The sequence below is a fragment of the Catharus ustulatus genome, chromosome 20, assembly GCF_009819885.2.
Source record: "Catharus ustulatus isolate bCatUst1 chromosome 20, bCatUst1.pri.v2, whole genome shotgun sequence".
Taxonomy (NCBI): Eukaryota; Metazoa; Chordata; class Aves; order Passeriformes; family Turdidae; genus Catharus; species Catharus ustulatus.
In genome coordinates, this window is record NC_046240.1 from 3355228 (window position 1) to 3377970 (window position 22743).

The window sequence follows — 22743 nt, forward strand, 5'->3', positions numbered from 1 at the left end:
GCCGCCCTCGGAGGGGAAGGGAGGGTCATGGCCCATCCTCTGCCCTCACCCAAAATGGCCGCGGGCGCGTCCGTCCATCCCTGAGGCGGGACCAGCGCGGAGGGCGCGGAGGCGGCCGCGGATCCCTTTAGAGCGCGGCTGGAGCCGGGCAGGTACCGCGGGCAGGGTGCTGGGGGAGCTGAGGGGGGCCCGGTTTCCCCACGTCCGGGGGAGCAGAACGCGAGGCTCGGGCGGGTTTGGCAGGGCCGGACCCTGCCTGGGGAGGGTCTTCACCTTCCTGAGGCTGAGGGGGAGCAGGTGCAGGGTTGGGAGGTAAAGAAAAAAGAGCTTTGTAAAGAAGATTCACCTGATGTGTGGTCCTGACTTGATGGCTGGTGGTGTGAGGATTTCAAGATGTGTCTTCCAATGGCTTTTGCTGGCTCGCCCTCAACCGAGAGCTTGGAGGAAGCATGAGAATGTTATTTTGATGCTGGAGATCAGTTCAGTGTCAAACCAGACAAATCCAAACAAAGTTGAGTTTTGGAATTTGAAATGAAAGAGCAGCACGAAAATACATCTTGCTTTGCAATCATAGCGTTGTAGTAAAAGCTTTGTGTCTGCTTTAGGGCGCCTTTATGATTTATTTATTAAATGTAACTTTAGAAGCAGCTTTGGTGCTTTTTAATTCCAAGGTCCGTCTCTTGCAAGCCTGTGAGAGATAATGCACTGATGTTGAGTGTCCAGCATTAATCCAAAACTGGCATTTGCCTGCTTGAACTTCACTAAATTATGGGGGGAGATATCAAAGTTTGCATTCATTAGTGGACTTGACTGATATGTGTGAGAGTTATATTCTAAGTAGGGTGTAATATTTGTTAAATACAGCGAGATTTCTGCAGTGATTCCGATGTATTTTGTAACTTGTATTTGATAACAGGCAGGAGAAGGCGGTGTACATGCAGAAGTATTTTCCGGTATATTTGAGAGCAACTCACGGGAGTCATTTGAAAATTAAAATTTGATGCTTGACATCCGGAGGAGATGGAGCGTGTCTTACACATAAGTGCTTTTGGCTCTTTCGGTTTCAGATGCTCTCAGATGTGTTGCTAAGAGATTAAAATCAGAGTCGTGGGTGCTTTTTTTGTTTAACTGAAAAGACCTTGCTAAATGTGCTCCCCTGGAGCTTTGTATGCAAACTACCAGAACTGCAGGAGCTCTTGTATGCAAGAACAGCCGGGTAACTAAAGGACTGAAAATCACATATTTGTCTTTTGTAAGAACTTGGATGTGCTCAGACCTGCTCTCTCCGTGTTTTTCATGGTTATTCAAAACCTGATGAATGTTGGCATTTTCTGGAACCCTGTTATCACTGGTAGCTTAATGCCAGCTTCCTTGAACTGGTTCTGTGGGACAGGCTGCCCAGGGAAGTGGTGGCGTCACCATCCCTGGAAGTGTTCAAAAAACTTGTAGGTGAGGTGCTTAAGGACATGGTTTAGTGGTGGACTGGGCAGTGTTGGGTTAGTGGTTGGGCTTTATGATTTAAAGGTCTTTCTCACCCTAAATTACTCTGATTCTATGCTGTAAAACAGTAAAAATGTCATGAAAATGCTACATGGAATTACCCAGCTCTTACTGGTTTTAATTAGTACCTGTCTTTTTAGTCTCTGCTGTTTGTGCCCAGGCTGAAGGCATGGTCTGGTTGAGGACAGACAAACACAATTGTTGTTGGAAGCTCCTGGTTGTATTCTTGAGGTGGCTTAGAAGATGGGAACGCCATCTGTGGTATTATGGGATGCCAGCAGTGCTTGGCTGTAGCCCTTCCTGCTGTGTCAGCAGGGATGAGACCCCATGTTGGAGGTCCAGAATGCTGCAGTGTCCCGCCTCAGCTCCCAGACCAGCCCCTCACACACCCTTTGGGCTCACAGGAAAATTCTGTCAAAGAGATTTCCATTCCCCTTGCTGTTTTATCTGTTTGAAGACCTGCATGAATTAGGAACAACATTGTTCCAGGTTCTTGTTTTTCACATTTTTCTTCTAGAATCTGATTATAATCGAAAGAGACTTTTACCCCTAAAATGAGAACTTTCTTCCAAGAGTTCAGATTCCTCTTGTTGTTTTGCAACTCTGCACATGACAGTTTTACTTTGTGGTTGTTTTCAGTGTACATATTGCTCTTCCTGACTGTGTTCTTACCCTGGAGTATCTTTTATAGTCTAGACTAAGACTTGGTGAATCCTGAAAAATGCTAGGAAGGGGAACTGGTGGAATTGTCAATGATTTAAAAATCCTGTCCTTTTTGTTTTTTTTGTTTTTTTTTTTTTTTGTCCAGTGAGGTTTCATGAGTCAAACTGGGCTGTTGAGAGTTTCTTTTGAAGATGTACATGTTGGTTGAAAAACGCACAAATTCCCATCTTCATCTAAAGAGATCACCTGGCATCCGATCCTGGTCTGTCTGTGTTGGTAAGACCACAACATTCCTCGGCTTGCTTTAAGGGAAGAGGGCTTGCTTTCAGGGCTTGCTTTAAGGGAAGAGGGTGACTGAATAAGCTCCTGGAAGAGCCCCCAGTGAAATGCCTGCCTTCTAGGCATTTTCCTTTCCAGAAGAGGAATGATTCTGCTTTGAACTCTTCCTTTCTCATAGTCACTGAATGAGTCTGAAGCCTTAGCGTGGCAGTTTCGCTGTGAGACTTTCAGTCTCATCTGGAGAACCTCAGAAGCTCATGGATAGAATTTTAATGAAGTTTGAAGAGCAGAAAGTTTGTTATGTGCCATCCAGCAGTAGAAATGTGAAGCTTCTGAAGGGGCTGTACAATGAGGTTGAAAAACATCTTGATTTTCAGGAGTGGAAAACTGCAGTGTGGCCATGCTGGGGTTGGATTGTTCATGTCCTTGCTGGTGAGCCCCTAAGGACACTGTATGTAATGGGAAGTCATACAGGGTGTTCTGGAAGGCATCCTTATAAACACTACTGAATATGCAGGAAAAAGAAACTTGTTAAGATTGTACTGAGAGAGATGCTGGGGAAAGTCTGGCATATCCTGCTTTCCAGCTGAGCAGATCCCACTGCAGTAACACCACGTTGTCATTGCTTTCAGCGATGTTGTTGAGATCTTTGCAGTTGCAGCAGCCTCTGGGGCGTGGGGCACTCTTCAGCTGCTTCCTCCTCCCTGAGAGAAAGGAGCTGGCAGTTTCTGACACAACTTTACTGCAGTCTTTCCTTTGGCTCCACAGAGCCCTTTAAGGGAAAATAACCATTGCAAGGTTTATGTGAGCACTCCAAGTTGTATTGTGCTGAGAGGAAGTATGGTTAGACGGGGTCCCTCTGAGGTTCTGTTCCCAGTTGTGTCATAAAATTTTTATTCCTGACCCCAGCCCCTGTGCTTTTAAATGTCTTTGCAGAATGGAAGTTTTTTAAAAACTGGGAGGAAAAAAATAACTTGACTTTCATATAGTGACCTATGGTGCAATCATGTCCTTTTTTTGAAAAGTTTTATTTTTCATCAGGGAATTTTAGATGTTTTATCAACTGCTTACTTTTCCTAATTCTCTCCTCTTTCCTCCTAGGAATAGCCTCCATAGGTTTGGCTGCTGCTTATTATAGTGCAGGTAATGGCTTATCACTTTTTTGGGAGAGTTGTTTCTTTGCTGTTATCTGTTTTTCATGCTCATGACTCATGTGCAGCTTCTGTCTGGCCCTTCAAAGGCAGTGGAGGTTCCTCTCCCACTTGATGGTGTGAATATTAAACCAATAATAACTGTTGCCTCTATGGCTTCCTGTGCTTTAATGTTCTATTTCTTACTCAGCTTCCTTTTCTATTTGCAAGTACTTTTAATAATGATATTGGTACTCTGTGGCATTTTGTACTTTCAGTGTTTTATAAATGTGATTAGCTGGTCCTCACAGCTCTCCTGGGAAGACATGTAATGATTATTTGACACCATAATGAAATGATTACTTTGCCTTTGACAGAAGTTCTCTGTTTCTCTGGAAACTGTCAAATCATCACTAGCAGAGATTACTCATCCAAGCACCTTTAGAGATCAGACAGCTACTGCAGCTTCCTCCCCCTGCAGTACAGCACACTGCACCAAATGCCAGCTGTGTTTCCATCCATGGGATTTATCCTGGAAGCTGCCCTGGGGTTCTTGTGCTGCATCCTGTTACCATCAAATGTTAAAACTTAATAGTGGGTAGGAATGTGCTACCAATATAACCCATGTTTTTTATTTAAAGAGCAAAATGCAGTGAAAGCTGCTTGAGCCACCAGCTAAGTCAGCCTTGTTTTGCTCAAGATATTGCAACAAAATTTTCTGAAACCTCAGCACAGTTCTACTGTGCCTTCACTTAAAAGCCTGAGTGAGCAAATTGTTCAGGCTGTGACATGTAAACATTTCCAGGACATGAAATGCAGATTTTTGTTTGTCAAGAGGACCAACTGATTCCTTTTATGCAGGAACATGTTCGCTTTATTGAATTTTCATTGTCCTTATCACTGTCCTCTGCAGCACAAATATTTGGTGTTTGACAGCAGGTTGGCAGTCTTGTGGATGCCTTTTAAGATGCCTTTACTTGTAGAGAAGAGAAAGATGTGATGTTACAACCTTGCCAATAACACAATACAATACTTATACAATAATACAATATGCTTATAATTCTGCATTGTTTGAAGCCCATGAAAGAAGTCTCTGAAAAGTGTGAAGACCTTCTGTATTTTCATCCTGGGAAAGAGTTATAAAATAGCTTGTAGTGCAACTAAAGGCAAAAATGTTCCATCAGAGAAACCTTTTCTGCTTTTGTTGCTTTTAAAAAGAGCATGTTCCTTTCAGGATTGTTTGAATACCAAAGAAGGGGGAAAAAAAAGCTGATTTTGTGCATTTTTTGCATTGTTCAGACAGCTTGGCATGGAAGCTCTTCTACATGGCTGGGTGTTTCTTTGTGGCAGCCCAGAATCTGGAGCAGTGGGAGGTAAGATACTGAACTCAGGAAATGAGGGTCTGTGAGTAGGAAGCAGTTGGCAGATGCTGATTCCAGCAGCCCCACGCACTTGCTCAGTCCAAACAGACAAGTTATGCTTTTGGTTTTGAGGAAACCCTCTGGGGTTTGCTGTACTGGGACTGGAATTAGGACAATAATTCTTTGACTACACAAGCATGAAAAAGTGAAGCTAAACATATGGGTATTTTTTAAGGGGAGACTTGGCCCAAAATGTTCCCTCTTACATAAAAGAGGGAGGATGACCAGGACATTCAACTTCCCATGGTTTTGAACTTAGCCTTCAAGCTAATGACAGAGCAACCACTAAATAAGGGAGCTCTAACTTTCCAGGCTGTTCAGCTTTTTTCCTCTGGGATAAGCTAGTTTAGAATTGTGTGGATGTTGATTTGAGAGCAATAAGCCACCTTGTCACCCTGCTGATGTGAGTTGTGTTAGAATGAGCAACTCACCTAAAGAGAACAAAATCCTCTTTTTTCATTGACTGTCAGGGATATTTGAGCTCTGTGTAAGCCTGGCCCATAGACCATAGCACTGGAATGTCAAATTCACCAGAAGTGAAAATTATAGGAGTTACAAGTTAGTGTTCAAGTTTGATTCCAGGCAAAGTTTATTATGTGAGGAATGTGGCAAGAGGGACAATGAACCCACTTTTAACTCCCTCCTAGAAGTCACACAAGAGATATGGTAAATTTTCTGTTCAAACCAAGAGCAAGATTGTGATTTTCACAATCTAGTAAGAGATGATGTCTCTAAACTAGCATGTATTTTTCTGTTATCAAAATTATTTTTATTTTACTTTGAAGCATTGCTAGTGATGGTGTTTTCAAGAAAGTCTGAATTTTTATTTTTCAATTTTACAGGAAGCTGTATTTGATAAGAACAAGGGAACAATCTGCCTAAAAACATTCAATCTCTACAAAAAAATACTGACCTTGTCAAAAGGAGGGAATGAACAAGGTGAGAAAGCAGCATCTGTGGTAGAAAATCTGATGAGCAGCACAAGAGATGGATATGTGCCCATTTAATAGCTTCTCTGGAGTTCTGTACTCAAATTAAGTCACATCTGCTTCCAGATCTGCTTTGTTCCCAAGCAGCAGATGTAACAATCTGCCTCTCTGGGCCCAAATGCTTTTTCTCAGTGTGCTGAATGCATCTTGTTAATTATTTTAATCTGAGGTAAGTAGGCCTACACATTGCTTTCCATAATAATCTTGGCCATTCCTGTGGGATGTTAGTGTGTTTGCCTTGCCCTTGGCTAGCCTGCTTGGCAGCTGGGACTGGTGGAAAATCTTCAATTTTGGATCCAGAAGTTGAGATTCCTGTAATCTCATCTGCTTGGGGAGCAGGCAAAGGTTTAGCTACCATATGCAAGCAGGCATGTTACATCCTGCAGGTATAGAATATGCATTGAAAGCAGCCTGTTCAGGAGGCTCAGTTTAATGCAGCATCTGATGTCCTTTGGGCTTCCTGTTGGATTAACAGAAGTTGCAATGTAGTCTGTGAGTTGGTTGAGTCACGGTGAGTTGGTGAGTTTGCTCTATTGCAAACTAGGATCTTTTATTCTGTTGCAAAAGGATCTTCTTCCATGTCAGAGTTTTTGTTTTACTTCCTGATATAAATAGAACTAGCTCTCAATAAGCTCAGAGGAGTGGCCAAATTTGGAATGACCTTAAGTTGAATTGGTTTTTAAAGAATTCATTTTCGAGATGGAAGATAAAAGATGTGGAGAGAAGGATGTTTAAAGTTTCTGAACTTTCCTTTGGGATACATGTTTACAATGGAGAGCTGAGGATATCTCTTCCTCTTTGATGATATCTGGTTTAGGTACCATTCATGTGAGGATAACAGAGATCAGCTCTGAGCAGCTGAATACTTCAGTATTTGTTCAATCTCAGTAAAGTGAGCACCTGTTGCCTACTCAGTACAGAAGAATAGTTCAAACTGCCATTACAGCAAATGGGAAATGCAAGTAATAACAGGTTAAGTGCCTGGCTGGCTGTATCCTTTTCCTTAGAGCCTGTCCCAGCTACAATGTGCTGCACTCATACCCTGTGCATGTTTCTTTTGCCTGAGCAGTGTGGGCACTGTCAGAGGCCTGGGAAAAATCCAGTCAGGATTTTTCCCAGGCTGCAATCAGCTCTGATTTTTTCCTAGGAGAAAGTTTCTTCAGAGAAGCTTTAGCTCTGATTCTTTCTTAGAATAAAGGTTTTAGAGAATTCAGTAACATAGATAAACACCTGCTGATGACGTGATGTTTTTCAGAGGCACGTTGTTAAAGATGTTACCCCTCTGACCAATGAATCTTCTCTGATTGGTTTTGTACAATGTCTGTTGTTTGGAGCCATGATTTCCTGGTATGAATTGCTCTCTTCTTGCTGCATGTCAAGAGAGTGCCATGTTACTGTGTCCTGTCACCGCTTCGCAGCACCGCACAGTAACAGAGCAGCTCCTGCAGGACTGCCCTGCTTGTGCGAGATCACAGCACTGGTGCCCGAGAGCAGGGTCCCTGTCACCTGCCTGCAGTGGCAGTGCTGAGGGTGTGCAGTCACAGGAGGGAGTGCTGACACTGCCCTGTCTCCCCCATGTCTGCAGTGGTGGCTGTGCTGAGCGAGATCCGCGATGTGAATGTGGAGGAGGAGGCCGTGCGCTATTTTGGGAAGGGTTACCTGGTCGTGCTGCGCTTCGTCACTGGATTCTCACACCCGCTCACCCAGAGCGCAGTGCTGGGCTGCAGAAGGTGCAGTGTGCCCTTGGGGAAATTACAGTGGGGGAGGTGGGAAATGCCAGCCGTGGGGGTCAGTCATTGCCAACTACTGTAACCAAGCTCAGTTTTCAGACTTGCTGGTATGAGCTGGTGTTGAAACTTTTAAACCCCATCGTGTTTTCATTTACAGACCTTTGGGTAGCACAATCAGTCAGGATCATGTTTAGATATCTAGGATCCCTTTAGTGCTGCATGTCTGCTGGAGTTGCCTTCCTGAGCTATGCAATGGCAGAGGGGATAAATTCTACTTTGCAAACATTTGGTGTATTAGTTAACAGAAAATTTATCTTAAGCAGGAACTGGGGAGAGGACTGATATGGAAGGCTTGGTGTGGCATGCTGTCAGCCATACCCTCAATGCCCTTATTTATGACTTTCCCCTAGGCAGTTATTCTCAGGAATTAGCATGCCTGTTCTTGTCTTGTCAGCACTGCAGTCCCACTAACTCTTCCCTTGTTTCTTCTTTCCACAGTGATGTGGAAGCAGTTGCCAAACTCATTACGAGTTTTCTGGAACTGGACAGAGTAGAGACCCCACAAGATTTCTCCCAGAGCAGCGAAACAGAGGCAAGTGATGCAGATGAACCATAGGTTAAATACTGATAGTTATTGTGAACTGAAGCAAGCAGAGGTTTTCACACATCTGGAAAATATTCTGATTGTTCTTCAGAAAAAGAAATCCCTCACAACCTTGACCTGGGCATTTCTCAACGTGTGCATTTACAATGGGTGGAATCTGTCTTAGGGCACATTGTTTAGTGCTAAACTGCTTCAAGACCCTGCATGTGGACACTGCTGGCTTTTGAACTTCGTCAGCTCATCAAACTTGTCTAGGAATAGTTATTTATTAATGAATTAGTTTGAAATAATTGCTTTTCCATTGATGAAGACACAGATGTGAACTTCTGCTTACTGCAAACATTTGCTGCAGGTACAGTATATGCAATGTAGAAGAGTTGCATTTGTAACTCATAACACAATACTTTGAGGTTTCCCTTTTAATATATGCAATTAGGAGATGCAGAGTAGTGGCACTTTTATGTTCTCTACTACTGACTTGCCATTAGATATCTGTGGAAATTAAAGTCTGAGTGCCTCTCTTGGAATTCTAAACATCAGGTTCATCAACCTGTAACGGTGTCTTAACTTATCTCAGGCTCCCCAAGGAGCCATAAATAGCAAAGGAAAAATGATCATGATGAAATATCTTTGGGATGTTCTACCTTAATCCTGTTCTGCTTAACTTCTGGGCAGGACAGAACAATTTTTTTCTAGACCTCAGTGTTTAAACTGTGTATTTAGAAAGGAAGCAGGGACATGTGTAACTTTAGGTAGGGAATAGACTGATGTCAAACCAGGTGGTAGCCTAGAGCTGTTGAGTATTTCCTCACTTGAAATGATACCCAAGTGCTAAATAATTAATTTTTTAAGGTAGCTGCCATGGACTAAGTGTTTGACTTGTATCTGTGTTTTACTCCAGGTGTGTGGTGTCCTCTGTTTTGACCAATGGTTTCACAAATAGTTAAAATACAAATTTGTTCAAGGTATTTCTAAAGTAAAAGCTACCTCTGTTAGTCAATATATTCTGTCTAGAACTAGAACTCCATCATGCTTACATTAACATGTCAGTACAAGAAAAAATTGTAAAAAGCTGCAAGTTCTTTCAGCATGGTACAGCTGCTTATAGTAGGTTCACTAGGTTTTATTTAGGAATCTTATGGTCTTTAGACCTGATTTAGAAAATATTTACACAGTTACATCTAGGAGATCTGAATGGGGTACGAGGTAACTGTTGTCCGTTTTCATGGTTGGCCAGCAGCAAATGTCTCCTGGCAGCAATTTCTTCAGGATCTAAAAGAGCCTGTGTTCTTGTTTCCAAACACTCTACCTCTACAGAGAGAAGGCTCTGAAAAGTTTTTGGTAGAACCCCATCCTGTTTGTGTTCCAGTTTGGTCTGAAGCTGAGCAGCTGCTCATCAAAGAACAGATTTCCCTTGCAGCCATTCAGAGCTAGGTGTGAGCTGAGAGGCAGAGGCTGGTGCTCACTGAAGGTACTCACACTGCAGCAGGGACATGGCTCTTGATGTAGCTTGCCTGCAGCACAGAGCTAGGTCTGTTTTATTTACGTAAGATAAAAAAACTTGTAGTCACATCAGGTGTCAATACAGACTTGTTCCTGAAAGTCCTGTGAGTTGTTGGGGTAATCATGATGCTTTCAGTGCCTACCCCACACCACTGGAACTGGGAAGCTGCTGTGTATGAATGTGGGAAAATTAGGTTGCAGGCAATTAGCTACATTTGCCTTTATTCTGAAGCACAGCTGTAAGCTAACCATAATCATCAAACCTGTTTAAAAATATTGCAGGGTGTAACTCTTTGTAGAGTACCTCATTTAAATCCACTGTAATGTATCCCCCAGGTCATGCTCATTTTAGAGAGAGAATGAGATTGGGTATTTGGAGAACTCTTTTTTTTTTTCCTCCACAGTGTAAAATGAGAATGATGATTGTTGTAAGGATTTCCAGTGCTGTCCTAGAGTATGTAATGGTACAGTGTAAGCTCAAGGGCTCAGCCTGTGGTGGCTGCTGTTTGTATCAAGGATAATCAGAGGGCATTCATGGTGTGCATTGCACTTACTTTGAGCCCATGGAGTGGACCATGGGTAAAACAGACAGAACTACCTGCCTTCAATCTTAGCTCTGCTGGCTTTCACTTGTATTCCCATGAGAGCTGACATTCTGTAAACCATGCTGTAGTTGTCCAGTTAAAAATCAGCTTTTGAGAGGTATGCCTGTTGGTCTGACCCTCACTGCATCCTGTGTCCTGCTTCTGCTGAGCTGTAGTGCATCCATGCATGCAGCTTGCTGTGCATTCATGGTGTTGGTCATGTCTATACTTACAGACTATGCAGTATCTTCTACAGAGACTAAAACAATGTAAGGAAAATTCAGAATCTATAGATACAATTTAACTTGAAATGCATCCTGTGCAGCAAGTTGCATGTTGGGTTGGTGTCAGTGATCACCTCTTTAGAGGTGTTTTCCAGTATCCTCCTCATTCCTCACCCTGCTGTTAGGCAGGAGAGGGATGGCTGCTGCATGCACTGTCTAGGAGGAATATTTTGACTCCTCAGCCTTTCCCTTGGAGCAGCTGGTGCCATCCTCTCTCATGCCATTTCCATTTTGCATTTGGCAGCTGGCACTGTACCAACAAGTACAGTTTCAGTGGGAACCTGTGTTCTGTAGTCTGAGCTAACAGGAGGGGGCCTGAGGACATTCTGCCCTCCTGTGGGGATGTGTCAGGCACTGCTGGCTGATCCACCCAGGAGCTTCCTGTGGCTCTGATCTATCTGAGCCTCTGAACTTGGCAATGGGACACTGCACCAATGTTAGCACTGGTTAGCATGGTGGGGTTTTCCCTTGTGTTTCTCTTGATCCACATGTGGAGCTCCTTGCCCTCAATTGCAAGCCTTGGCCAGATGCAATGCAGTAACTGTGTGCATGTACAATTAACTTGCAATTGCTGATCCCATGGATTTGGTAATGGCAGTGTCTGTGCACTCCTCAGCACTGGGATCAGCTGAAGAACTGTGGAAAGCAGGTGCAGCTCAGGACAGGGTCCCCTCTTCCCTCTTTGGACGATTCCTCTCTCATCCTCCTTTTGTGCCACTTCTCACCATTCTGCTGAAGGCTTTCCTGGATGGTTTCCCTCACTTCTCTTGGGCCCAGCAAAGTCAAAGGCCCAGTAAACAGAGCCTTACACGTGCCTGGTGTAAAGGGACTTGGACTCTAAGGAATGATGTGAAAGACTAGTTTTGCTTAGGAAATTAGGTACTCCTAGAAGACAATACAGATGTAGTCATTAACTTCTGCATCTCAGGCCAGCTAGAGACTTGTGCCTGGCCAGCTGTGGTTTGTATGATTTATAAATGATTTAAAAACCTGCACAGCAGACCCTGGGTTAGATCTAACACCCTAATTAAAAAACCAAGCCCTTCTGTCATGTCCTTTACTATAACTGCATGGTAAGTGCCACTCAGCAGATGCTTCAGCTCATGCTTGACCAGCACAGTGGCAGTTCCTTGCATGGCTGTGGTGGGATGGCACTGGGGCTGTGGCTGCTGCAGGGAGTAAAGCCAGAGTGCATTAGTGCAGAGGGACAGCACTGCTTTGTGTAAGGTGGAACCTCATACTCCAGTACTTCACAATGAAACATTCCATACCTGGCATCAATTGTGCAAGTCTCAAAGAAAATCCAAATATTTATAGTTGAGATCTGACTCTCTGGCTGTATTTATGAAGTTAACACAGATACCAAAACCTCAGCTGGCTCACATTATTAATAAAGAGTGCTAGTTCTGACAGGGTCATAGATGGCTGGGAGGCAAAAATGCTTCTAGAAAATGTTTAGAAATTGCCTTTTTTTTTTTACTTTAAAATTGCAAGTAGAATTTCAGCAAGGCCTTGTTGTATTGTCTTTTTTTAAATGTTCATTGACAAAATCAACTTTGATAACTTGTTTTGCATTGCTGTAGTATTTTGTATTGTTTTTAATTAAAATTATTAAAATATTAATGTCTGTCTAAATTATTACTGGGAACAGATCTACTGAAGGAGTTAATGAGGGGGAGGACAGAATAGAAGAAGCCCAAATACCTCTGAGAAGTGACCCTGCTGACACTCTTGCACCACTCAGCAGTCCAGCTTTTAATTCCATATAAACTGAGAGATCCAACTCTCTATGGGTGAATATTCCCATTTTCCCTCCTTTAAACCAAACCAACATGCTACACACAAAAAAGCAGCACCTTTCTAAACCACTTTGAGTATCAAAGGTTTTATTCAAGGAAAATAAATTAAGATCTTGTTTAGTTCAAGCTGTGTGACAGGTATACACAGCAATTGGTTCTTTTTAGGTAAAGATCTGCACGTGGACCTAATTACTGAGGCTGTCATTGAGTCAGCTGAAGCTTAAGTTTTACTTTCTGTATGTCAAGATTTGTTAAAAAAAAATTCAATACCGGTGCTACCAAAAAAATTTAAAGAAAGGAATAAATGAAGCACAAAAATAAATATTTTGAATATTCACTGTGGAGTAACATACTTAACTACCATACTTCTGAATTATTTCCATTTTGGTGATTATCTCAATTCTCCACTAAAGTCCTCAAAATACATTTCTATACATGATGACAAGTTTGACATTAAAGCAGAAGAAACCAGCATTTTTTCCTTATAATTAGTAGCTTTAGTCATGGCTCAAATTGGGACAAACCTGAAAAGTGCAGGTTGCAGTTTCAGGTTTTACACAGCTAAACAGATGCCTCAGATGCTTTTCTGTAGGGATGAGACTGTGCTGAGCTTAGGTGGTGCTCTGGCAGAAAGTGAAGCAGCCCAATGTGTGAGGCAGCTTTCCCTCCAAGCCCAGGTGTCACTGCCTCAGGAGTTCAGGATGGAATGGTAGGACACAACTCAGAGCACAGCTCACAGGGCAAGGAGTTATGATCAGCACACAGTGACCCCAACATTTTAAAAGTATCCTAAATATTAGGGTAGAACTTTCCCAGGTCATTGTTATGTAAGAGTCTGTTGCTGCAAATTCTGAATTTGGAAGAAACTGGGTTTTTTTTCCTGCCTTGGAGGAGAGTGAGCTGTGACTCACTCCTGCATTCTGGTATGCAAGGGTAGCAAACCTGACTTACAGGCAGGTGAATTAAGGCTCAGCATGTGTTAAGACAGGAAAATTAAGTTGAAGTGTTTTATGCCAACAAATTCCTTCATGCCTTCAGGTCACTTTTGTTCAACCACAGTTCATGCTTCAGTTCTCAAGATGACAAACTCCAGCTCAAGGACTAGCTGCTGATTTTTCACTAGCCATGTTTAACCAGGGAATGAGTCAGACTAATGGAACTGCCCCTAATTTTGTGCTTTTATTGCTTCATCTAAGTCATCCACCACTTGCTGCAGTTTCTGTAGGCTGGGGTGGACATTCTCCTCCATCCATTCCTCTATAGCACACCTGTGGAAAACTTGCTCCATGGCTGCTTGGAGGTCTTGCAGCACAGCATTCCACTTGGAGAGGAGACTGAGCAGAAATGAGAAGAAACAATGACATTTGCAGGTGAGCTCTGCCTCAGGGGAGGGTTGGCTTACTGGCCTTTGGAAGGGAGTACTGTCCTAAAAACCACTTTACAGGAAAAGAAGCATCTATTACAAGAGCCCAAAGGAATTGATTTTGTTCAGAGGGCAAAAGCTTGATGCTGTTTCTGTTTAAGTTCCATTAATCTTGGCACTTTCCTCATGCAAAGACTTTTAAAGTACCAAAATATGAGCTCAAAAAAACACTACACACATTTTAAGTGTAACTGAAACCTGCTGTGAGACTGTTGGGAATTTAATTCTGGGTTTTATCAGAAAGAGTAGATGAAGTTGGCCATTCACCTTATCACAGTAAAAAAAAAAAAAAGTATAAATGAACCTTTTACCATGAATTGGCAAAATGTCTAGGAGAAGTTCTGAAAAGCCCAAGGTGACAGGGAGCAGGGGAAGGGCCTGGCTTTATTCCAAACCCTGCCTGCAATCTGGCTCAGGGTGAGCTCCTAAACCAGAGCCAACCACTGCTTAAGGGCTGTACAGGAGTAACAAGGGAGAGGCTTTTGGAGACCAATTTTGTACTTGTTCTCAAAGAATTCATTGAACAGAAGGCAAAGATAAAATTAGAATCATAGAATGGTTTGGGTTGGAAGGGAACTTTGAAGATCATCTAGTTCCAACTCAAACAAGTTGTATAAAAACATATTATGGGTACTTTGTCTGATTCCCACTGATGTTTCTGAGGTAAGTATAAAAAGAGGTAAGGGCTCACAACTCTCTATACCCGAGTGTCTAAAATTGATCAGACTTTATTTCCCCTCTAATGCAAAACAAGTGGTGTTACCTGAGTGCATCTGGCTGGAAGTGGTGGATTATGATAGGATGGATAATCTTCCTTTTCCTGTGGTAGGGGCTGAACCAGCCTGTGACATACCTGAAAATGGATGGTGGTGGGAGCAGTGATGGAACAGCAGCAACATCTGTTTGTTACTGCCAGGGAGGTGGGAAGGCTTTAGCTGAACTCCTGCAGAGATGATGCTTAAGGAGTAAGTTTATTGCAATCTATAGATCTTTGGAATTAGCTTGGGAAAGTGTTCCTGGCAGATGATCACCTGATCATCTGCTGCAGTATAAGTTTCATTTCAAGCTCCTTTCTTCTGTAATTGCAACATTCAAAATTTTCATTTTAACTTTAAACAGCAGTAAAATGTAATTAAGGAAAGAACTAGATGTTTCAAATAAGGCAGCATACAGTATTTAGGAACTTTTCAAAAATATTTTAAATTATGATCTAAATATTATATTCTGCTGAGGTGTCAGTGACACCTGAAATGCAGAGCTTGATATTTAAATCACTTTTCCTGGAGTTGTGCCCTACTTTGAGATGATGCAGCTCCAACACTCCTGCAGCCAGGCAGAGAATCAACAGAAACCTCATTACCTGTTCCTTTCCAGAAGTTCATCCACTGATGACTTGAGGTAGAAACTCACTTGTGTCACAAGTGTGAGGATATTGCTCCCAGGAAAGGTCCCCAGACTTGTGCTGTCCAAAGAGGATCTGTTAGTTTCTGAACTTACTACTCAAGGAGAAGCACCTGAATTCTGCAGCTGGAATTTTACCTCATGAAAGTATCAACTTCCAGGTTAGACATTCCCAGGAGTTTTTCCACATTTTCTTTAACCTTTTCAGAATAGCCACCTGGCAGAAGACAGTATAAATGAGTAAAGGAGCCTAAGGAAGCAAAATGTTCGTACAAGAGGGGTTTTCTGGATTATTCTGTCTTGGCTTAGTGGTTCCCCTTTGACAAAGAACGTTTTAAAGGTAAAATGGAAATAAAAGAAAGGGTGGGAGGAGGAGCTCATTGTCTTTCACAGTTGTTTTGTGCCAGGTGAGCACTTCCTAGTTCTGAGCTTTCTGTTCAAGGTGCTGAATATTTCCACTGCCTTAATTGAAAATCAGTGGGTTGTGGAGGTTTATTTTGAAAATAAGAAAAATTCTGTTGGCAACTGCCTGTAAAGAAAGCAGAAAGTACAGGGGGTATTTTACCAGACAGTGTCTTCCCTAGATCCATTTTAAGTAAAACAATTAGTTAAAACAACTTTTACACATGAGCACGTTCTAAATCTAAACTAAATTAATCTCATTTATTGAGACTAATTTGTTTCAAATCAGTTTGAAAAGCAATTCTGCATCTTAAATTTATTTCTGCATAGTAGCATGAAGTTTTTGACTATTTGTGTGTTAGATCACAATAAATGAAGATAAATTCTTAGGCCAAGAGGCTTCTCTGCTCCCATACTGTAAATTGTAATTTACTGTTCATAAGTCAGGCCATGATCAATTCAGCAAATCACCTCAAAATTAACAAGCCTGGGCCAATCCTAGGGGAAGGTCACTTCACTCCTGTGCTAGGCATTATCTGAGAGGATAAAGTTGTCATTGTACCATTCTTTAGTGTCTGCAGACACACAGCCAGGGATGGAATTGCCACAGGAAGAAGCTCACACAAAACAGAGAAGTGATCATACCTAAGTAAGAAAACATCCATTAATTCCACCTTTTACTGTTAGAGCATACTGAACAAGTGGGAAGTTTTAATATTTCAATCACTACAATTCAAAGAGCTTTAGAAACGTCAGTTTCTGTCTCAGAGAAGAGATCACTTATCTCTGAAATGAGATAAAAACCAAATTCTCTTCTCAAGGCAAATTAGGGTCAGAAATTGGATATCAGCTCTCTGGTATTCCCTCAGACCTCCTGACTGCATAAGAATGTTTTACTCCTTTGTTACATTAACAAATTCTCATCTCTTATGTGATTTCATTGTTTTGAGTTCCCATCAGACATTCAGACAGACACACCATGCATGAACTACAGTGTCTATGAGGAGCTGAAGGTGGCACAAAATCCATTCAAGCCTTCCAACCCAATGTGCTGCTTGTGGTGTCCCCAGATGCATTGTTCCTGCAGGTTAGTGCTGTACAGCAAACTGCAGCTCTGAAATCCACCCCTCACAGACTGGGAGTGAGGCCCAGCAGGAAGAACTGCAGGGTTGCAAAGTTGCCTTCTAAACTCCCAGCTCCCCTGTACCTCTCAGGGGTTTTGGGGAAGTTTGTGTATCTGTGACCCTTGGAAGCACACAAAGGCTGCTCCTCACCTCTGCCAGCCGGTCAGCGCGATACCTTCCACGACATCCTCAGGGCTCCTGCTGGCCACCTGCAGCCACTCCAGCTGGTTCCTGAGGTGGTGCCCAATCAGTGTCAGGGACTGATTTGCTCCCGTGGCTCCCTTGAAGGCACTTGCAAACCACACCTTGGAGAAGCCACACCTGCGGTACTTCTCTATGAGCTGCACTGCAGTGAGACACAAAGGGACACACGCACAGGATCAGCCTCCTCCAGTTTTGTAAAGGGGAACACAGCTCCAGATCCAACAGGCTGCTGAGCCTTTTCCTGTCAGGCTTGGAGCATCAGCAAGGATGGGGGTTTGACACCCTCTCTGAGCAGCCTTTTGAGTGGCTGTCCTCCATTTCCATGTGCCAGTTACTGTATTCCCCTCCCCTGTATTGCTACCATGCTAAGAACTGTGAGATTGAAACAAGCATGCACAACAGCTGACAGCTGATTGTTCCTGCAACAAAGAAATATTTGCATGAATGTTGGATGCCTGACTGGAGCCTTTAGGAGCTTCCCTCTGAATTCTACAGATGTATGAAGCCCTGAAGCTTCTTTTGCAGAGCTGTTCAATACAGAGTTATGTGCTCCTACTGGCGTTAATGCAAGGAGAATTAACGTAACAGTGCTTGTGGAAAACCTCTGAATCTCCTATCAGTGATTCCATAGCTCTGCTGAAAAGAATTAAAGCAGCCTACAATGCAAGTCATTCATAGGGGAAACAAACAGAAGAAGAAAATAAGTAATAGCAACCATGATCTGAAATCAAACAAGGGCTGTCTTTATGCTATTAAAGCAATAAAAAAAAAATTAACAAAACCAGAATATTTTAGTGTCCAGCTAAGGTAGGTTTTAATGGCAGAATTTTGCTTTGGCTATTTTGCATCTACACAGCTCAGGAGAGAAGTACAAACCTTTGCCCTCCACGTCGATGTCTGCTGCATAGTCCCAGATCATGGGCTGCACCAGCTGGGGGACCCCGGACTCTGAAAGGAACAGAGCTCATCTAAATCACAGTAAACAGCTGGTTAAATGAGAACTCATACAGGTTACAGCATGTGACTACAACTATGGCTTGTCACTTACAGCTAAAGTGCCCCTGGGCATTTCCAGCCTGGCCAGGACTTGGCACATGCCCAGGGCCACTGTCCTCAGGCACCGTGAAACCACTAACATGGAGGAGCAGTGACACCTTATCAGAGATCCCATTGCCCCAAGCCCACCTCATTCTCAGCTCCTTGCATCTCTCTGTGCACCAGCTGCTTTCCACTGGCAGAGCTGCCAGCTCTACACACGATTTTGAGCTAGATTCAAATGTACCCCTTCACTTAGAGAGTGTCTGGGCTGTGTTTGCACATACTACCAAAACATAGCTTTTTGAGTACGAGATACAAATTTAGCTTTAACTCCTGTTATAATCAACTCCTCAGCTAGTTTTAAACATGTGTAACTGACCCGTAGAGAAACTGCAGTAAACTGTGCAGAAATTCAGTATTTTAAGTGCATCACATTTTAATTTGTTCATTCTGTTATTGTGGCTGTAGAGTGCACTTCAAGTGTACTAGATGCTGTATTGTTCTTGTGGAAACTCCATGGGTCCCACCTGCATTTTTGGGGATGATTTCTCACTATCAAAGCCTTGAATAGGTCAATCACTGCTGGATGAGCTGCACAGCTCTTCCTGGTACCATCTAAATCTTTACAGCAGCCATGTAAGGTGGCTCTGAAACTGCTGGAACTCCATCTGTGCTCAGACTACTCCAACTTTAGCAGTGGTTTGATATTTTTCCAAAAACAAGACTTGTGACATCAAGCTCTTGGAGCTACCCCACAATTCTGTACCAAAGTCCTCATGATGTGCACCAATCACAAATATGCTCACAGGGCTGCAGCTTCTCTGTGTGAGTTTGCACCACTTGGGATCAGGTGCTGCAAGGAGCAGCAATGAACATTAGAAGGTGGTGAGAAGCACAGAGATTTAGACTTGGACCACAGATGTTAGTAGGTTGCTGTTTCATGTACAAGGAAAGTAGAACTGATGGTAGCCACTGCAGGGTGATGTTTTGTGATGGCAAACAGAAGTTTTCAGACTGGCCCACGGTCACACAGGGACTGTGACAGCCAAGGACTGAGTGCTTCTATTCTCTAGTCAAACAGACCACACCTCAACTCTTTGTTGATTTGTGGTTTTCATTACATTCAGCTGCCAACCAATCTGTTTTATGTGCCTGTGCAAACCTGCCTCACCCCGTGGCTGGTCACACACCTGCCAGTGTTTCCTCACTCATGCCCCTGAGCATGTCATCCCACACGATGGGTGTCACCGTGGGGTAGGATGAGGCCAAACAAGTGGCAACTGCTTTTATGTGAGATAAGCACAGCTTCTCTGGAGTGTTGTCTTGCTGCTGCAGCCACTGCTTTGACTCCTCTCCTTCACCAAGGTAGTAGACCTGAAAAAGCAAGCAAACCATCCTGACTTCTTGTACAGAAATAGAGAAAGTGAGGTAGGCAATATTCAAAATCTTTGTCCAGATGTGACCCACTGAGTGGACACATTCCAAAGCACCTCTCAGTGCTGCTGACACTACATTTCTATCAGTATGCAGGACACTATGGCCATGATTGCATGCATCACTTCAGAGAATTTTCCTATCTATATCCTTATAGATATTTACTAAAATATCTATATGCCATATTTGCCTTTGAAATGTTTGTCCTTGGAAGTAGCTCCCATCACCATTTATTCACTTCAAATCCAACAACCCATCAGGACCTGAGGCAGATAAAATTAGGTTTCTATCTTGGGGAAGATGATCCAAATATGAGTCTAGAAGCAACCTAGGGCCATGTCCAAGGGTGGCCCAGCAAGGGTGGTCCCATGCAGACAGTGAATTAAAATTTGCTAGTTTAGAGCAGTTTTTTTTTATTCTACATAAAGAGTATGTTGCTTTATAAAAGCCTACAGCTCCCTGTCTAACCTTCCCACCAGTTTCAACACAACAGGATAGAAAATGTTAAACTATTATCAGTACAGTTAAGTGGCCATAATGAATCCCAGGGATCTGTGTGCCAGCAGGATAGTTTTAAGAAACTATGAGAAAGAGAAGCTTGAGTTTTCTCCTTCTCAAGGAGACAGACTACCAAGGTAAGAAACCCAACACTTTATTTAACTTCAAATACTTGACCTAAACCCAAATGCTGTTAGCTTTAAGAAGCTCCTTTCAATACTTTGATATTACACTTTTATCTATGGAAATGACAACATGTGCTACTGGAGTCATTTATTGTCAAAAAGATTTTTCTACACTGGCTCAAGTGGTGTTTTCTGTCCCCAAAATCCCACCCAAACATGGCCTGGGTACCACTGAAATGCAGAAGCCTCAGCCCTTGCTATCATTCCTTAAAAGAAGCATTCCCAGCTCAAGAGAAGTCCCACCTCATCACATCCGATGTGAAACCACTGTAAGTCCTCGTGCAGGGCCATGACCTGGTCAATCATGGCTTTGACCAGTGCCAGTGACTCCTCCTTGTGTGGGTTCAGGGCGTTGGGCAGCGCCTTCACCTCCCGCAGATGGGCAAACTCCCTGTGCTTCAGCACAAACTGCAAGGGAAAGGGGAGCTCGGGGACAGCTGCCACACCAGGGGACAGCAGCGTCCTCCTGTCCTCAAGGCTCTGAGGGCAGGTGTCCTGCTAAACCTGGGTTTGGCTTGACTGAGCCCCAGGGACAGGCTGGGGGCACAGCTGCTGCTCCATGCTGCTGGGGGGTTTCCAACCATGAAGCACCTCACAGGGTGGGTAAAGGAGACAGGGAGGTCACTGCAGTTGTGACCCTGATGTCAAATCCTGCAGCTGCCAGAGCTGCATAACTGGAGCACCAGGACTTGGATTGGAAATTTCCCAGCAGAGTCCCAGAATGGGTCAGGCTGGGAGGGAGCACAGTGGCTCATCTGGTCCCACCTTCCTGCTCCAGCAGGGCTGTCCCAGAGCACAGGGTTGTGTCCAGAGGGCTCTGGAATATCCCCAGGGAAGGAGACTCCACACCCTCCCTGCTGGACAACCTGTTCAGGGCTTGATCACTGCACAGGAAAGAAGTTCTTCCTCATGTTCAGTGGAACTTGCAGGCCATCAGTTTCTGCCCAGAACTGGACACAGGGCTCCAGATGTCCCCAGGGCTGAGCAGAGGGGCAGGATCACTCCCTGCCCTGCTGGCAATGTTCTACCTACTGCAGCCGAGATCCCCGCGGGCACTGCTGGCTCAGCACGCCGCCCTCGCCCAGCCCAGCCCTCCCAGCTCACCTCCATGTGCCCGAAGCTCTGCACCAGCGGCACCACGTCCAGGCCCTGTGCCCGCGCCCGGCTCAGCAGCGCCCGGAGCTCCGCGGGGCTGCGGGACAGCCACAGTCAGTGCCCGCCAGGCACGGCCCTGCTGGGCACGGCCCCGGGGCACCTGCGGCCACCCAGAGCTACTGAGGGCTCATGGCGCTACCTGTAGGCGTGGGGGGCCTGCAGCGGCTCCAGCGGCCCCGTGTACGGGAAGGTGTCCTCATATTCCAGCAGCAGCCCGGTGGCACCCAGGGCGTGGAGCAGCGGCAGCACCTGCGGCAGGGACGGACGGGACAGCGGGGACACAGCTGGGCTGTGACCAGTGCCACTAGCCTGTGCCCCTGCCACCTGCACCGGGTACATCCCTCACATGAGCCCAATACATCCCTTACTTGTGCCAGATACACCCCTCACCTACGCCAGGTGCAAACTTCACCCGCCCCAGGCTCACCCCTCACCTGCTCCAGGCTCACCCCTCACCTGCCCCAGTCACACCCCTCACCCGCCCCAGGCTCGCCCCTCACCCGCCCCAGTCACACCCCTCACCCGCTCCAGTCACACCCCTCACCTGCCCCAAGCTCCCCCCTCACCCGCCCCAGTCACACCCCTCACCTGCCCCAGTCACACCCCTCACCCGCCCCAGTCACACCCCTCACCCGCCCCAGCTCACCCTTCACCCGCCCCAGTCACACCCCTCACCCGCCCCAGGCTCAGCCCTCACCCGCCCCAGGCTCATCCCCCACCCGCCCCAGTCACACCCTTCACCCGCCCCAGTCACACCCCTCACCCGCTCCAGTCACACCCCTCACCCGCCCCAGGCTCACCCCTCACCTACCCCAGGCTCACCCCTCACCCGCCGCAGGTTCGCCCCTCACCTGCTCCAGGTACTGCGCGCGCGGCGCGGCGCCCTTCAGGTCCAGGTGCACCAGGCGCCGCCGCATGCTCTGGCTTCGATTGCTTTGGCCTGCCGCCGCGGAGTCCCAGCACACCCTGCTCGGCTGCCGCTGTCCCTGCCCCGCTGTCCCGGCACTGCCCGGCCGCGCCCTGCTGTCCCAGTGTTCCGGTGTCCCCGTGTCCCGGTGCCGTCCCTCCGCCGCTCCCGGCTCTGCGCTGGATCCTCCCACTCCCTGTCGGTGGCCGAGCGCGTTCCCCAAGCAGGCAGGCGGGCAGGCCAGGGCGAGGCGCGCCGAGCGCATCGCTCGAGGAGGAGGAGGTGCGATGGCTCCGCAGCGGCGGGCGCTGCCCCGCGGCCCCGACAGCGTCGGGCCGGGCCCGGGCCGCGGGGGCCGCCGGCACAGCAGGTACCAGCGCGGGGCCCTGGCCCTCACCTCCTGCCGCTGTCCCGGGGGCGGCCGTGCCCAGGCCCGGTGGCGCTGCGGCTCCCGGGGGAGCCCTGGTGGGGAGGCGGTCGCGCAGC

The 22743-nt window shown here is 45.4% G+C and overlaps 3 protein-coding genes across 4 annotated transcripts in view; 2 read left to right on the top strand and 1 right to left on the bottom strand.

Moving 5' to 3' along the window:
- The first annotated feature begins 48 nt into the window (after positions 1–48).
- LOC117005170 (cytochrome b-245 chaperone 1) lies at positions 49–12310 on the top strand. The gene is made up of 7 exons (XM_033076538.2): positions 49–152; positions 2309–2439; positions 3544–3585; positions 4872–4945; positions 5836–5932; positions 7568–7712; positions 8211–12310. Exons 2-7 carry the CDS (start codon positions 2355–2357, stop codon positions 8326–8328), a joined length of 561 nt encoding a protein of 186 aa, XP_032932429.1. The 5' UTR covers positions 49–152; positions 2309–2354; the 3' UTR covers positions 8329–12310.
- Positions 12311–13371: 1061 nt separating this feature from the next.
- HEXD (hexosaminidase D) lies at positions 13372–22686 on the bottom strand. Its single transcript, XM_033076532.2, has 12 exons — positions 22202–22686; positions 21490–21599; positions 21300–21387; positions 20439–20603; positions 19269–19452; positions 17917–17988; positions 16987–17182; positions 16275–16357; positions 15449–15527; positions 15270–15371; positions 14673–14762; positions 13372–13820 (listed from the first exon to the last, which is right to left on the bottom strand). The coding sequence occupies exons 1-12, from the start codon at positions 22520–22522 to the stop codon at positions 13652–13654; spliced, it is 1659 nt and encodes a 552-aa protein (XP_032932423.1). The 5' UTR covers positions 22523–22686; the 3' UTR covers positions 13372–13651.
- The window catches only part of OGFOD3 (2-oxoglutarate and iron dependent oxygenase domain containing 3), a 44317-nt gene continuing 35301 nt past the window's right edge, over positions 13728–22743 (top strand). The window contains exon 1 of one of the 2 annotated variants that reach the window (XM_033076536.2): positions 13728–13856. In XM_033076536.2, the coding sequence (XP_032932427.1) occupies positions 13831–13856 (26 nt within the window). In that variant the 5' untranslated portion in view covers positions 13728–13830. Of the gene's footprint in view, positions 13857–22544; positions 22628–22743 lie in introns of those variants that run through there. The other variant, XM_033076537.1, reaches the window with a different exon arrangement.